Raw genomic sequence first — 17,111 nt, 5'->3', positions numbered from 1 at the left:
AACGTCAAAATATACAATACTTGCGCTGCCAGTGCTGTGGGACATCAACACCCAGAACAAGGAAGAGACGGCAGGCCTGGTGTGCCACATCTACCAGGAGATCTCCAAGGAGGCGGCCAGGGCGAAAGCAGAGGGAAAACCTGTGCCTCATTCTCTGGCTGAGCGGTGGAGCTGGCCCTCATCCTGCACTTGTGATAGTGGCTCATCAGCCGGTGCTAGCGGCAGCGAAAGGGGGTACTGGCCCCGGTTCCCCTCGGCAAACTTAGAGAGGCTCGATTGGTGGCTGGACTTGCTGTCTTGTGTTTGGCGAGGAGCAGCAGTCCCGGGGGAGGAAATCAGGTAGCGCAGAGGGAGCTTGTTCCTCTCTAAAGTCTCCCTGTCCTCATCCCCACAGGCGGAGAGCCAGCCCAGCAGCTCCAGCAGCTCCCAAGCAGTCAGGGGAGGCAGCAAGCTCTGCAGTTCCCAGGCTGCTGTCGCTGACGTTCTGCCGGACCAGCAGGGTACAGCAGCAAATGGCTCCGGCAAACGACTACTGTTGCAATGAGGGACAGCGCTCTGTACAGAGTTGCAGGAAACCGGATTTTTTTTCATCTTAATTTTTATTTAAAAAATGCATATCTATCCCATCTGCCTAGTCCCTTTTAAGTCAACGGGCTCCTGGGCAATTTACCTCTTTGCCCCCACATCTCATCCATGTCAGCGGGCTGGCATTTGCCGCTTTTGCCCATGTATCCCATGGAACACAGGACTTGCCAGCCTGGTACAGACCAGTGTCGCACCTTGCCTAGTATCTTGAGGTCAATAGCAGCTGATTCAGCAGAAAGTTGAAGAAACACTGCAGCAGACAGTGATAGAATAACCTGCTCCCAGGCAAAGTCCCTTCCTAACTCCCATTAATTAGCACTTGACTGATGCCCTGAAGCAGGAGCGTGTAAACCTAGCCCCTACCAAGTTCTAATTTGGACCCTAAATCTGCTTCCTATGCAGGTCAGCAATAAAACTGCCATCTGACACCAAATCAGAAGCAAAAGCAATGATCTGCTTAACTGGACCGAGCATAGGCAAGGCAGGAAGTAAAAACCCACTCAACTCTGAGCGCCTGGCACTTTACTGAGCTCCTCAAGGCAGCCGGAAAACGGGACAAGGTAGAGGTCAGCTGTGCACAAATCCTTCGTGAGTGGGTCTAGTGCCCGCTCAGAGACAATGAGCCACAGCTACCCAGCACCGTGGCCAAGAGCAGAGCCGCTAAGCTGCAGGAGCTTTGGGAAAAACAAATTCCTTCTGTTGCTAGATCAAGAGTCCACGGCCCCCTCACTCCTTTTTCCCCTCCCCTTCCTCGAGATAACTGATTCCCGGTCAGTCCTGACAACAAAAGCCTAACTTGATGTGCACTGACAGGAAGAGTGTGATGGGATAAGCAGCCCAGGCGCTGCTCTCAATACCTCACTCCTGCCTGTCTCCAGCAACTTGTTCATGCCAGGCTTCCGGGAGCAGCCCAGGGGCTCCTGGGCTTCAGAGCAGTTCAGGCAGTGGCTGCTTGCCTATCAATGCAGCAAACCCTTATTCAGCAGCCACCATAGAAATCGATGCATTTCTCTGCCTCGAGAGCTCTAGAAAGCAGAGCCAGTGGAATCAGTAGTTTGAGTGCTCAGGGAAACAGATCTCTACTAGAGCTGAGCAGGAAACGGTTTTCCCATCTCATTCATATTTTCAAGAGTTCAAAGGTTTTTCCCCGTCTCAAATCAGTCTGAAAAGTTAAAATCTTGAAAAGGTCAGTGAACCAAAACACAAAGTTGTTTCTGGTTCAGGCCAATCAAAAATATTTCATCAGATCATTTCAAAACCAGTGTTTTGATTGACTTTTTCTTTAAAATCTTTAACCTAATGAGCTTAAATTTCTAAAGGAAAAGTCATTTTGATTCAGGAAAAAAACAGACATTTTTGTTTCAAAGGTGTCTACACAAAATACTGCCAATTACAAAGCTCTTTTCCTCCACTTTCTTCATTGGGAAATTCAGACTCTGTTTCATGAACAGTTTCCATTTCAACAAACTGGCATTTTTCAGTGAAAAAGAGTTCTGCAAAAATTCCCATCTTGCGCTGCTCTTTACATTATGGTGTGTTTCCTTCAGTAACAAAATCCCAGAGGGGATCAGCAGCACGAGGGAACTTTATGCTGCAGATTCTCGGAGATAACTATGGAGTAGCAGGAAGCTGTGCCTGATCCATTTCCTATGGTGGAAAATCAAGACACAACTCCCACCCACTCCTGGGGGCTAAGGCAATGTGACAACAATTTTTGCTTCCTTCAAAGTTACAAATGATGTCCAGATGCTGGACCTGGAATATTAATACACTGTAAGCCTTGATTATTAAAGACATTAACTTTCAAGAGCGATTAGAGCGATTTTGGGTTTCACCATTTTTAGATCCCAATTTGAAACACCTTAAAGTGTCTACTTTTCAAAGGGCAGGTGCTCAGGACTTCTCACAGTCAAGACCTCTTAAGTTGCCTCAAGTTGGGTTTCCGCCAATTGAGGTACCCAAAAATCACTCTAGTCAGTCTTGAAAAACTTACGCCTTAGGGTCAAACTTAGACCAGCCAAAGCAAGAAGTCACCAAACTAAATGCCCTGATGTATCCCTATAAAACAACGTGTGACTCTTAATACATCGCCACTGAGAAGCCAATTCAAGAAAAGGGAAGAAAGATAAATCATTTTAAAAAACCATCCCCTGGCAAACAGCAGCTCTTCTGACCTTGCACAAGATCAATGGATCTATAACCACATGGTCACAGCAAGACACCAGAATGACATGACTAACCACGGAGGTGCAGTGCTTTGTAAAGGAGCTAGTACAGAAGCAAAGAAGTCATCTCTCAAACTGAAAACGTACTGAAATATCGCAAGCACATGGTAAACAATAAAAGGCAGCATGAGCGTGGGACCTGAGAGCCTGCAGGTCAGCTGATAAAAGGTTTAATTATTCACTCTTGGTGATGCCATGTTGCATAGCGGAATGTTGTTTTATTTTTATTATAAGAAAAGACAAAGTAAAAAACCCAACCCAGATTGCTCCCCAACTCTTTTTTTTAAAAATATAGCATTAAGAAGCAAAACCCACATCTGGAATGCTGTGCCAGAAACCACCTAGCTATATCCTATCCAGTCTGAAATGCAGTTCAGTCCATTGCAGATGGCTGAGACATTAGAAGTTTTATAATTAGAGCTGACAAAAAAAATTGGTGAAAATAAATTAGCCAAAACACCCATTTTTTGCGGCACAGAAGCCATTGACAAATTCAGACTTAATTCAGCAAATAGTTACATCTGAAAAACAAAGTGAAAACAACAATTTCCAAAGCACTGATTGCAGTTGACCTCTGAAACATTTTGTTTGACCCACGTGATTTTTTTTCAGTTTTTAATTTCATCAAGGAAAACAATAAAAATCAGTTTCAGTTGGAAGTTAACCAATTTTTCTGTGGATTTTTCAGTTCAGCCACACACTCACACAAAAAATCACTTATTTGCTCAGCTTGATTTATAATAGAAATTAGAGTTGACCCTGATATGCACCATCTCAAACAAGTTGCAGGGAGAGACAGGAACAGGTCTTCATTTGCTCAAACTTTTTCAGTCAAGCTTTCAAGATTCCAAACTGGCCTTTGCTCTCAAACACACAGAGGGATTTCTGTCTAGACTGCATTACCCGCGAAGCACAGAGTCAAAGATGCTGGAGAGCATTAGTGGGACAGAAAACTGCCAGTGTTTATTCCATCAGGTCTGGTCTTTATCACACAAGACACACACTACAAGAAGAAGCAGTTTGCTACAGGATGCTGAGTACCAAGCAACCTGCTGAAATTTAACTCTGTGACTCCCACCAATGTTAATGGTAAGCAAGCAGCCAAATCCCTCATTAACCACTTTGAAAAGTTACGCTTAAGAGGGGCTTCCCATCTAAACAGAGTGTTAGTTCAAAGACCTCATAACTTAAAGATGAACAGCAAAGGGATTTTGTCTTTCTTTGTATCCTTTCTGGATTTGTATCCGAACCCCTACTTCCCTCCCCACCAAAAGAAGATTTCTGTTCTCTCTCACCACCACCAAACTTAGAGTGACCAGAAATATTGTGGCTTGATTTGCTCAGTTTTGCTGGGACGACTCCTTGGAGGACTGAGGACTAGTGGGAACTATCTTGATCATCACTACAAAAGTTTTTTTCTTCTTCCTGCTGACAACGGTTCATCTTAATTAATTAGCCTCTTAGAGTTGGTAGGGCAACTCCCACCTTTTCACGTTCTCTGTATGTACATGTATCTCCTTACTATATGTTCCATTCTATGGGTCCGATGAAGTGGGCTGTAGCCCAGGAAAGTTTATGCTCAAATAAATTTGTTAGCCTCTAAGGTGCCACAAGTCCTCCTGTTCTTTTTTTAGTAGGATAACGACAACATAAACAAACTGAAGCCTGAGCATGAGCTTTTCCAGACCTGAAGTGGAAGCAGTGTTCTTTGCTGGTAACTTCTGATCCCTCATTGATCAATAAAGGGCCCAGACACAATCTTGTTTACTTTGCAGTTCATACAAAACAACCCCCTAGAATTTACGGCATGCTTTTTGCAGTTATAGAACCTTGGTACTTAAGGGCCTAATCCTGTGACTGCTGATGCATGTGAATAACTTCACACAGGGGAATAATCCCATTGAGTGCACTCAGCTGCATAAGCACTTGCAAGATCCAGGGGAGAAATAAAAGTTTGCTTAGTTCAATCCATTTATCCTCCTCTGACTTGGTGCTGCAGGGAAGGCCCATCGTTCTGGGTTGTTATTTGGCCACACTGCCCTCTGGAATTGCTTTAAGATACTTTTAGTTTTGCAGGAGACTCATAGGCCTCTGGGCTTTGTGGGCCATAAAAAGAAGATTATTTTCACAGCAACCCACACAATGTCATCCCGAGATATCTTTGTGGCACCTTAGAGACTAACACATTTATTTGGGCATAAGCTTTCATGAGTTATAACCCACTTCATCAGACAGATGGAGTGAAAGCTACAGTAAGCAGGTATAAATATACAGCACATGAAAAGATGGGAGTTGCCTTGCCAAGTGGGGGGCTCAGTGCTAGCGAGGCCAGTTCAATTAGGGTGGATGTGACCCATTCCCACAGTTGACCAGAAGGGGTGAATATCAACAGAGGAAATTTTTTCCATCTATTCAAAGGACATCATCATAGGACCTAACCACATCAGCCACACCATCAAGGGTTCATTCACCTGCACATCTACCAATGTGATATGTGCCATCATGTGCCAGCAATGCCCCTCTGCCATGTACATTGGTCAAACCGGACAGTCTCTAAACAAAAGAAAAAATGGACCCAAATCAGACATCAAGAACTGTAACATTCAAAAACAAGTAAGAGAACTCTTCAATCTCTCTGGACACTCAATGCCAGACTTACAAGTAGCCATTTTTCAATAAAAAAAAAAAACCTTCAAAAAAAGACTTCAGCAAGGAACTGCAGAACTGGAATTAATTTGCAAACTTGACACCATCAAATTAGGCCCGAATAAAGACTGGGAGTGGCTGGGTCACTACAAAAAGTAATTTTTCCTCTGTTGCTACTCACTCCTCCTTGTCAACCATTGGGAATTGGCCACATCCACCATGATTGAATTGGCCTCGTTAGTACTACAAAAAGTAACTCTCCCACCGTTGATATTCAGCTCTTCTTGTCAAGTGTGGGGAATGGGCCACATCCGCTCTAACTGAATTGGTCTTTTATTACACAAGCACAAGGGTTAGAGATGAAACTGCACTCAGAAAACCCAGACATCAGGCAGATGAGGAGAAAGTTCAGAGGCTAATGTTGGTGAGTATGGGGGGGGTTGGGCACCAAAGTCTGGCCGACACCACAGACTTACGTGGGTATAACTCTGCCACTCAGGGGTGTGGAAAACCCATGCCTGCATGACGCAGTTATACCGACCGAAGTCTTGGTGTAGACAGCGCTACGTTGGTGGAGGGTGTCTCCTGCTGACAGAGCTACCGTCTCTTGGGGAGATGGCACACCAACGCTGATGGGAGGTAGAGTCTTCACTAAGCGCTACAGCTCCACTATGGCAGTGCTGCACGTGTAGTCAAGCCCTTAGAGCAGGGGTGGCCAACCTGAGCCTGAGAAGCAGCCAGAATTCACCAATGTACATTGCCAAAGAGCCACAGTAATACATCAGCTCCCCCACCCCTCTCCCAGCGGCTCCCGTCCGACCTGCAGCCCCACTGCTCAGCACTTCTCCCTCCCTCCCCGCACCTCCCAATCAGCTGTTCCGTGGCATGCAGGAGGCTCTGGAGAGGGGAGGGGGAGGAGTGAGGGCATGGCAGGCTTAGTGGAGGGGGTAGGAAGGGGTGGAGTGGGGCAGGGCCAGTGGCAGAGCCAGGGGTTGAGCAGTAAGCAACCCCAGCGCTATGGAAAGTTGGTGCCTGTAGCTCCAGCCCCAGAGTCGGTGCCTGTACAATGAGCCACATATTAACTTCTGAAGAGCCACATGTGGCTCTGGAGTCACAGGTTAGCCACCCCTGCCTTAGAGTCACAGATTCCAAGGCCGGGAGGGACCATTGTGATCAAGTCTGACCTCCTGTATAACCCAGGCCAGAGACCTGCCCCAAAATCATTCCTAGAGCACATCCAACCTTGATTTGAAAATTGTCAGTGCTTGAGACTCCATCACAACCCTGGGTAAGTTGTTCCAGTGGTGAATTACTCCCATTGTCAAAAATGTACACCGTATTTCCAGTCTGAATTGGTCTAGCTTTGCCTTAGTTACACAGATGCTCTAAATGATAGGCTAGGAGAAGATGATTAGATGGGATGGATAGACAGAGACACACACAACCAGTAACGTGTCTTGAAGCCAGTTGGAATTTTTAACTAGATTCCCCCTAGTTTAGAACTTGCCTTAATTTTTCATACACACAAATGACTTAACAGCCAAAGTGCCACTGAAAGTCCATGAGACTTTGCTCTCCTAATCGCCTGTGTGATGGCTGGGGGAAAAAAGACTTCGGCTCCTATGTCACTCAGGTGCTTTGGAAAATGGTACCCATGGTGTATTGGTCAAGCCATCCATCTGGCTCTGACATAGCAATCACAATTACTCAGGAGGGAAAGGGGTGGAGGGAAAAAAAAAGAGAAACATATCTTGCTTCCTCTTCCCACTACGTTATGATTCCCTCTTAAAAAGGCTATTAGATCCAAGCTGGCCCAACTGCTCCCTCGTGATAAATGGTATAAATATGACAAGCAGAACTATCCAGTTCCAGGAACTGCATATAAGCTGGTTGGATGGACGTGGGTAAACGTACGTTACCAGCGCTTCCCTGGATCTAAATTGCTAACCTTGCCTGGAGACACACACCAAGGATCTTATACCCTTGAAAAATGGAAACATCGATTTATGACATAAGCACCAAGCAATTAATCGAGTACCTTTTGTACTCAGCCACTTACACGATTGCCCTCAGCTCCAGCACTGTACTAACCAAGCCTTTTATACAGGGCCAGCGCTTCCATTTAGGCGACCTAGGCAATCGCCTAGGGCGCCAGGATTATTGGGGGGCGACATTTTGCCGGGGGGGGGCGGCAGGTGGGTCCGGTAGACCTCCCGCAGGCATGCCTGAGGATGCTCCAACAGAGCCGCGGGACCAGCAGGGCAGCACGCGGGGCGGTGAAATGGCCATGCGCCTAGGGCGCCAAAAACACTGGCGCCGGTCCTGCCTTTATAATATGCAGTTAGTTAGTCCTAATTAGCAGTTAATGAAAACTCTGGAGCTTCCATCTACCCCTAAAAGAGCCAAGTCTTGAAAACAGAAACTACAAACTGAACTTTATCACAATCCCTGCAGCAGGTCTGGGAAAGACTTCCCTCTGCAGGAGCTGATCTCTGGTTTTGATTAAGGGCTTGAAAAATTGAACTTGACCTAGCTCTAGAATTTCATTATTCTTCCCCTTCGGGCCTGTGATGTTCACCGGCTTTCTTACTATGGCAGAATCTCACTAATTCACACTAGCCAGCAGGAAAGCTACTGAGAATGAGTCAGGTTTCAGAAACAGCCCAGAAAGCAGACAGATAACGGAGTAGATAAGGAGAATGCATTGGAAACTAGGCTGCTCATTTGGATAACTGTGAAGCTGCATAATTCAGGGCAATTCACAGTTTGCCTGGAATATCAAAGTTCTCTAATAGATTCTGAGGAATTTTATGGAACACTTTTTCACAACTGCATATGCTAGGATTTGCACGGAGACCTCAACTGCACGTGCATTCAGACTAAACTGTGTGTTCAAATTAGGGGTAGAATTCGGTACACACTTCTGAATAGCTACATTTATGTATTTTGCATAAAATTAATGACATTGTGAGAGTGAAGTATCAGAGGAGTCGCCATTTTAGTCTGGACCTGTAAGAAGCGACAAAGAGTCCTGTGGCACCTTATACACTAACAGATGTATTGGAGCATAAGCTTTTGTGGGTGAATACCCGTTTCATCAGATGCATGTAGTGGAAGTTTCCAGAGGCAGGTATAAATATGCAGGCAAGAATCAGTGCAGAGATAACAAGGTTAGTTCAATCAGGGAGGATGAGGCCCTCTTCCAGCAGATGTGAGAGTGAGAGACTACGCCACAGGATTCTGCTATTAAACTTTTGCTGTGACCTACTGTATGTTCAAAACGAATAAAGTTTCAAAAGCTACTCACGCTTAAGCCCTTTACATTTCCATCTCTGACTTAAACCTTTCCCCCTACGATTAGAAAAATGACTCTGGCCTTGTCCCTTATCCCCATACTGAGAAAAGTGTTGGCAGTTATAAAATGAATTTGGGCACTGGTCTGGCAGCTTCTGTCCTTTCCATATACTCTATGACAGGAGAGCAGCGACAGGAATCTTCCTGGGGTAGATCATTGAAATCCCACATCAGTGGCGGAAGCAGTAGCCATACTTTCATTCTCCTGCTCCCCCGACATCAACCTCAGAATTCACCATCTTCCCGTCATCCTCCCCTTCTCCTCCCCTATTTACAAGAACTCCAGGCAGCACTGGCTATCCTACAGATCATTTTTGTTTCCACTGCCACATGTGACTCATGTTTACATCACAAACTGAGCCATCTGTGCAGCCATTTGATTCATTCCACCAATGCCTGACCAGCCTCTCAATCCATCATCAAGGGTGAAAAACGAAACACTCAAAAGGTACCCCTAAAAACTGTAAGCAACTCCATAATCTTGTGACTCTTCTTCTGCCTTTACTTTTTAATATGGTTCATGGGAGTTCTACATTTTTTTGGAAGCTCTTCAGGACAGGGATGTTGTCTAGTGTTTGATCTGAGAGCACCTAGCACACTTTTGGGTGCCTGAAAAAAAAACCCAAACCACTTTTCCTCCTGGCTGTGCAATACGGTCTTTTACCCGATAATTATTAATGTAGTCAAAACAATCCATTTGTTCCCTTGAGAAACATCATGATGCGTAATGAAATCTTAGATCCCCTCCAAACCCATCCCAAAAAGGGACTACCCCGTACACAACTCCCCGCTGAGTTGGGAAAGTCATACCTGAGTGTAGGATTCCTGAATTTCATTGGTTTCTTTTGGCACCTAGATAATCAAGAGAGAGAAATACATCACTACCTGAGTAGTTGAATTTATTTAAGTAAGTGATTGTTGATGGCTCTGCTGTTTCCATAGGTTATGAGCGCAGTGGGTAACAGAGCTGGTTCTTGGAAAAAGTTGCTCCTTTCAGCATGCTTCTCGCTGCATGATCAGGACTGGGGAATTTGGTTGGTACTTTAACACCTGTGCTTTAAGTGTGCACATTTAGCCATTTTCTTGTTGCGACTCTGGAGTAAAGGTCCAGGAGTTTTTTCTCCGGGAACAAGTATTTCACTACTCAGCTCTAGGGAGGGCTAACAATGGGTGCACAAAGACCTAGCTCTTCCAGTGCACTCTTGGATAAGATCATTTCTGAGTCGCAGTTCCCCTTCTGTAAAATGGAGATGATACTAACCTACCTCATGGGATTGTGGCAAGTGTTAGGTAGATGATCTGCCCAGCTACGTGAGCAAGAAAAGTAAGGCTTATGTCAGTGTAGTTAGGGCAACACAGAGTCTTTGTAGACACGGTGTCAATTTCACAGCAGGAGCTCTGAAATTCACAAGAAAGCCCCCACTGGACCCTGCTCCTGGCTAGGAGCCAAGGTGAGAAGCTTGGTGGGCTGCCCCTTGTTCCTGGCTGGGAGCCAGAGCTTGGTGGCTTCGAACCCCACTCCCAGCTGGGGTGAGAAGCAGGAGGGACCCCCTGCCTGCTCCCTGCTGAGCAGTCTTGTCAGTCATGACATGGTGAGCCATGAAATTGACAAGGATACCCAGCAGGTGGGAAGCTGCAGACAACTTCCCCCTCACACACACACTTGGCAGGAACATGTAGGGGGAGAAACCCTGGGTGGCTTTCCCTGCCCCCAGCAGGAACAGGGAGCAGAAGGAGGGAGGCAGCCCACTGGGAGCCGGTGGGACATCCAGTCCCCTGGCAGGGAGCTGCGAGCGGAGCTGAGAGACCAGGATCTCAGCTCTCTACATTGCCCCTCTTAGGCTGGTGGACGTGCTTCTGGTGAGGACATGCACCACCGAGCCCAGGAGGGTAGTGTGGATGTGCACATTTCTGCAATGTGCTGTAAGTCAACCTTAAACAGGTCGATTTAGATTTGTAGTGTAGCCCAGAGGTTCTCAACCTTTTTCTTTCCGAGACAACCCCCCCCCAAAACATGCTATAAAAACTCCACAGCCCACCTGTGCCACCGTAACTGGTGTTCTGCATATAAAAGCGAGGGCTGGCGTTAAGGGGTAGCAAGCTGGGCAACTGCCCAGGGCCCCTTGCCAGAGTGGGCACCATGAAGCTAAATTGCTCAGGCTTCTGCTTCAGCCTCAGATGGCGGGATTCAGGGCCCCGGGCGTCAGCCCCATGGAGTGGGACTCCGACTTTCTGTCCTGGATCCCAGCAAGTCTAACATTAGTCCTTCTTGGCAGACCCCCTGAAACCTGCTTGCGGCCCCCTAGCGGGCCACGGATCCCTGGTTGAGAACCACTGGTGTAGACATACCCTTAGAGGAGTAAACGTTCGTAAGCACAATGCATGAGGAAGTTCCGTGCCCAGGCCCTGCTGCGTGGCAGTGGGATTTCACGGTGGGAGTGGAACTCCTGAGCACAACACTTCTCATTCGTCGCACTCTTTGATAAATTTGCTGCAACATTGCACAATAGTAGTTGTGTGCATTTTACACACCCATGCACACACACAATAATATGCACAATTCCTACAGCTAAAACCCCTCCTGGCCAGCCATATCTTCCCCTTTGCACCAAACCTGTGCACCATTTCACAAAGGGAGGTCAAATGCCAAAGCCCCAAATGACAGAGCAGCAGCTTACGTTTAACAGAGGCTCCTGGGTCACCAGGACACCAGCAGTAGAGTCACTTCCCATGTTGCCATGGGGATCCTCAGGGGAATGGGTGTGGCTCTGTTTTTGGAATGAGATTAAACTACCATGATCCCTGGCCCATAAGCCCCTTTCAAGACGCATGCAATTGTGGGGTCTTCTCCACCCCCATCGCTGATCCAGATTAGCTTCCACTCAGCTTCCCCCAGCTACCATGATAGTGTACGGCCCCTGCCCATCCATGGCTGCAGACTCAGTACCTCGGCAAGGTCATTCTGCTGACCCACCCAGAAACAGAGACCCAGCAATACGGCTGTGAGTTCCCACCCCAGACACAGTGTGGGAGAGGATGAGAGGCGATATTCCAAAGCTACCGCTTATTCCTAGCTCTCCCCAGGTGACGTCCGACACCGTTGCTGAAACTCTTGCTACCTGCCACTGTTGCATAGGCTGTGGGGCAGTGAAACCAGGTAAACAGGTGCTCTATTGGGCTCCTTTCTGGCCCTGGAGCACTGACCCACGTGGGAAGGGAAAGACAAACACTACACCGGTACCCAACTGCAAAGAGTGTGCCAGTCATCATCGTATTCTCTCCACGCCACTGCCGAAACCTGAGTCCCAATGGGCTAAATTAGGTGAATGGAGAGTCCCCAGGGATTAAGTAACATCAGGGATAAACTGGGTCCCACTTCGCAATGGGGAAACCCAAAAATGCACATTGCAGGCCCTTGACACACCTCCGGCCAAGCGGGAGAAAGCTCCCCTGGGGAGCGGGACTGGTTGCGGAAAGCTTCAGTGCTGAAAGCGCCAGCGCATCGGGTATTGTAGCCTCCACAGTATTCACCGGCAGCCCCCGGGTCTCCCATCTGGAAGGTCAGCTGCTGCAGAGCACCCTGGGAGGCAAGGAAACAAACAAGTGGAGTTTACACACGGACCATGGACACTGCCTCTGGATGACAAGAGGCAAGGTTTGAATGGAGTTATTTGGACTCAGGATATGCAGCAATTACACTGGCAGGGAGACTCTCCACCACAGTCTACAGAGAAGGAATCCTATTTCAGGGCCAGCAGAGGGACCCCACAAAGCAGGGATGTCTGAGCCTAGTACGCTTGGTCCTGCACCCTTTTTTGTGTCAGCTTGGCCAAGGTTCTGAACCCCACGGTTCCCAGCACCAACACAGGCATGTCCCCTTGGCTCCATGGTGAGACGAGATGAACAGGCAGCAGGGGAACATCTGAGCACAACTCCTGAGAGGGAAGGATGGGATTCTGCAGCATGCTGAGCGTCTCCTGAGAGATGAGAATGGAGCAGAGGGTGCTGAGCATCAGCCCTGAAGGGGCTCAGCACGCTGATGGATCACGCCCCAAGTCAACACCCTACCCCAGAGGGCAGACACATTCCGCCCCGCCCACAACCTGAAATTACCTAGAAGGGCTCTGGATTACTAGACCCCTCAGCATCTGGCAAGACAGAGAGGGAAGAACCAGCTGTCTCCATGAGGTCAGTGTTGGCTGGTAACTCCAAACACCACCTTCCCCGCACTCAGGCCCCGCTGCTCGCACTCAGATCCTGGCTAGAGCGGGGGTGTAAGGAGGCCATTGCTGAAATGCCCTGCTGGCTGCCCTGCAGCAGGGCAGACAGCAGCTCTTTGCCTTCCTTGGCCTTTGCTGGGGATAGCTCTGGGCAGAGGAGAAAGTGTCAGCAGGAAGGAGAGAGCATCAGGGCCAGGGGAATCTGAAGAGGAGGAGGCCTGTAGGGAATGCAACACTGAGGGCCTGGTTCTTGGCACTGGGAGAGGTGCAATGAGCATCTGGGGGGAGCGGGAAGAGCCCTGCTTGCCTGGAGAAGCCAGGAGCCTCCACAGTTGCTAAGGTTCTGTAATTATTAAAGTCAGAGCCAATTCAAACAGGGCTGCTCTCTGTTAGCCCCCTTCCGAACCTCTCCTCCCTCCTGAGCCCAGTGTAACTGGTGCAACGATTCGTTAGCTCCAGCATCATTAAGCCATAAGCAGGTTTTTCTGCACCACGCAGCTGTCCAGAGCAAATATCTCTCTCCATACGAGCCTGCCCCATTCAGTCATTCTCGCCCACTGCCTCCGAGGAGCCGTAAAAGCTGAGATGAGATAAATGTGCGAAAGCTGTTGGATAATTGCCCCAACCCCAGACCATCTTGATGAGATGAAATCTTCCTTCCAAGCCAAGGGTTTGGCCAGGCGACTGGCTGTGAAAGAGAGGTGGGGAAGGGTGACAGAGCTGTACGCACGCCTGAATCAACAGGGAAGAGCATTGTGCAGATGATGCAAGATGGTAAGGGGCCTTAGAGCTGCCTTTTGTAACCTGATAGCTCTGGTTCCTGGCTTGCATGTTAGTTATTGGGGAGGGGGTTTCAGTGCAAAGACCCTAAAATAATCCTGGATCCAATAAGATCCAGGCATTTCCTTAACAGAGCTCCTTCTTGGGACCTGTTGTGGGGTCTTCGGCAGGAAGCTCGTTGGGGCAGGGACTGTTATCTCCAATGCATGCGTGTAGTGTGCCTAGTGCAGCGGTGCCCAGATCCCTGCCTGGACCCTTTAGACAGTGTCTAGGCAAATAATATTATCCTACTCACACGTTGCATTGTCCAAGCCACGACTAACTGAACAGGAAGGCAGCATGGCCTGGCAGCTGGGGGAATCCTAGTTTACATTCCAGGGTCCTGTCAACATGCTGTGTGACCTTTGGCAAGTCATTTCAACTTGTGGGAGCCTCAGTTTATCCCTCTGTAAAATGGGGGTAATTATAAACATCCTGGAGGTTGTGAAGGATGCTAGCGAGGAGCTTAGGGTCCCTCAGGATATGTCTATGCTGCAATCAGGTGCATGACTGCAGTTCGAATATATGCACACTAACTTTAATCTAGCTTTTCTGGGTATCAAAAGCAGTGAGGAAAACGGACCCCAGTGCAGGCTGGTAATGAGTGTTCATAGCCAGAGTCACTGGTTGGCTTGCACTGCTGTGTCTTTACTGTTATTTTTAGCGGTGCTCGCTAGAGTAAAGCAATCGCACCTCGGTTTACAGCACAGATGAACCCATACAGAAACACTGCTATGTCAGAGCGCCAATTCCGTAGTCTTTGATTTCTCTCCTCCTAAATTTCAGAAGTCACAAGTGTGTTGATTTGGCTGGAAATGAAATGCTGCATTCCCTGATGCTTCTCATTCTAGCTACATCCACGGCCAGTTCTTACACGCTGCTATTGGGACTTTTCTACTTCAAAAGCCTTAAGAATCCTGTTTGGGGATATTAGTGTGGAGTGACTATCAAGCTCTTTCTTCACTGCTTATTTAAAATGTCACTCATCTCAGAGGATGTACAAAACTAATCCCTCTTCCCACAGTGTGGGGGCACGTCTGTAACTGACACGTGGCAAAAGGAGTGGGTTAGAGGGGATCTTATTGGGGGGTTCCGTCTTACTGGTTGACGTCCTTTCACTGTTTTCATTTCTCTGACCTAGGAGCAAACCCTTGGTGCACTTCAAAGCCTTTGCACTGCACATCACCTGTGTAGTGAAAATAAACAGTGTGTTTTCAGTGAGGAGGAGATGGGGTTCCATCCTCAAATGGAATTCCCGCATCATTTCATTAGAGTGCCCTCCCACCCCGTGCCAATACAGTGTCTCCTCTGCAAGCTGCCTATGAAGCTCCTTTGGGCTGAAAGAGAAGATTCTGTGTGTAGGAGGAGCAAATTCTCACCTCAAAGGGAATCTCAAAGGATTCAATCAGGCCTCCAAGAATGACCAGCCCCTGCGTGGTGACGCCCATCCCAAAGTAATTGGACCAGCCCACGCTCTCCACCAGCTGACAGTCCACGTGCAGCTCCAGTCTCTCAGAGGAGATGCTGAGGGCAACCTGGTGCCAGTCTCCATCCCCCAGGATGGAAACTGGGAACCTGTGCGCCCCAGGTTGGGGACAGGAGAAAGACAGAATAGGAGGCTCAGACAGACACAAAACAAACATCTTAAACTGGGCTGGGCTCACTGTTCAGTATTAGCATAGGCCCCCTCAGAGGCTCACCCCCATTGTGCTATGCAGCCAGCTACCTTGGACGCACTGGATAACTACTAGCCAAAAGGAAGTGTCTGATGGAAATCTAACCCTTCCGTTACTTGGAGCTGGGCAAGTCATTGGGTTTTCGGAAATCAGAAAAAAAAATGTTCAGTTTAGTTCTGAAAACTCATGTCCCCCTTGCCCAGTGAGCATCCAAACCATCAGCCTCTGGGCCATTCTGCTCTCCGTCTCGCCCACTACAGCTGTTCCACTTCGTATAAATACTTGACTGTTCACTGGGCCAAAGAGAGTGAGAAGGACCCTGCTGCCTGGTGATGAAGGCACTCGCCCAGGAGACGGGGATTTGTATAGTCTTTCTTCCTGATTCAGAGGATGGATTTGGAGGGAAGAGACCTGACTTCAGGGGTCGGTCCTGGGGCCAGTTTTGTTCAACATCTTTATTAATGATCTGGATGATGGGATGGATTGCACCCTCTGCAAGTTTGCAGATGACACTAAACTGGGAGGAGAGGTAGATACGCTGGAGGGTAGGGATGGGGTCCAGAGTGATCTAGAGAAATTGGAGGATTGGGACAAAAGAAATCTGATGAGGTTCAACGAGGACAAGTGCAGAGTCCTACACTAAGGAAGGAAGAATCCCATGCACTGCTACAGACTAGGGACCGACTGGCTAAGTGGCAGTTCTGCAAAAAAGGACCTAGGGGTTACAGTGGATGAGAAGCTGGATATGATTCAGTGGTGTGCCCTTGTTGCCAAGAAGGCTAATGGCATACTGGGCTCCATTAGTAGGAGCACAGTCAGCAGATCGAGAGAAGTAATTATTCCTCTCTATTCGGCACTGGTGAGGCCACACCTGGAGGATTGCATCCAGTTTTGGGCTCCCAACTAGAGAAAGGATGTGGGCAGATTGGAGAGAGTCCAGCGGAGGACAAAAAAAAAGTGATTAGGGGGTTGGAGCACATGACTTACGAGGAGAGGCTGAGGGAACTGGGCTTGTTTAGTCTGCAGAAGAGAAGAGTGAGGGGGGATTTGATAGCAGCCTTCAAATACCTGAAAGGGGGTTCCAAAGAGGATGGATCTAGACTGTTCTCAGTGGTGGCAGATGACAGAACAAGAAGCAATGGTCTCAAGTTGCAGTGGGGGAGGTCTAGGTTGGAAATTAGGAAACCCTATTTCACCAGGAGGGTGATGAACCACTGGAATGGATTATCTAGGGAGGTGCTGGAATCTCCTTCCTTAGACGTTTTTAAGGTCAGGCTTGACAAAGCCCTGGCTGGGATGATTTAGTTGGTGCTGGTCCTGCTTTGAGCGGGTGGTTGGACTAGATACCTCCCGAGGTCTCTTCCAAACCTAATCTTCTCTGATTCTGAGTCCCCGCTCCAGCAAAGAGTAAATATTTACACAAAAAAATGGAAAAGCTTCCACAGCAGAGATGGAAAGCACCCAACCTCAGAACTGCCTAGAGCCTGGTAGGGAGGAGATCCGAGTTCAAATCCTTGCTCCAGAGTGGGGATTCGAATGTGGGTCTCCCTAACCACTGGGCTCCAGAGCTATTAGGGACATAACAC

General features: G+C 48.1%; 1 protein-coding gene across 1 annotated transcript in view; it reads right to left on the bottom strand.

Moving 5' to 3' along the window:
• Nucleotides 1–17,111, bottom strand: part of LOC116835220 (uncharacterized) — a 249,478-nt gene that overhangs the window by 153,076 nt on the left and 79,291 nt on the right. Inside the window, exons 4-7 of the mRNA XM_075060693.1 lie at nt 15,229–15,424; nt 12,235–12,390; nt 11,489–11,578; nt 9,621–9,662 (exon numbers count right to left, since the gene is read on the bottom strand). Coding sequence (XP_074916794.1) covers nt 9,621–9,662; nt 11,489–11,578; nt 12,235–12,390; nt 15,229–15,424 — 484 coding nt within the window. The remainder of the gene's footprint in view (nt 1–9,620; nt 9,663–11,488; nt 11,579–12,234; nt 12,391–15,228; nt 15,425–17,111) is intronic.

Source organism: Chelonoidis abingdonii, chromosome 24 (assembly GCF_003597395.2).
Source record: "Chelonoidis abingdonii isolate Lonesome George chromosome 24, CheloAbing_2.0, whole genome shotgun sequence".
Taxonomy (NCBI): Eukaryota; Metazoa; Chordata; order Testudines; family Testudinidae; genus Chelonoidis; species Chelonoidis abingdonii.
This window is presented reverse-complemented; position numbering and strand designations above follow the sequence as displayed.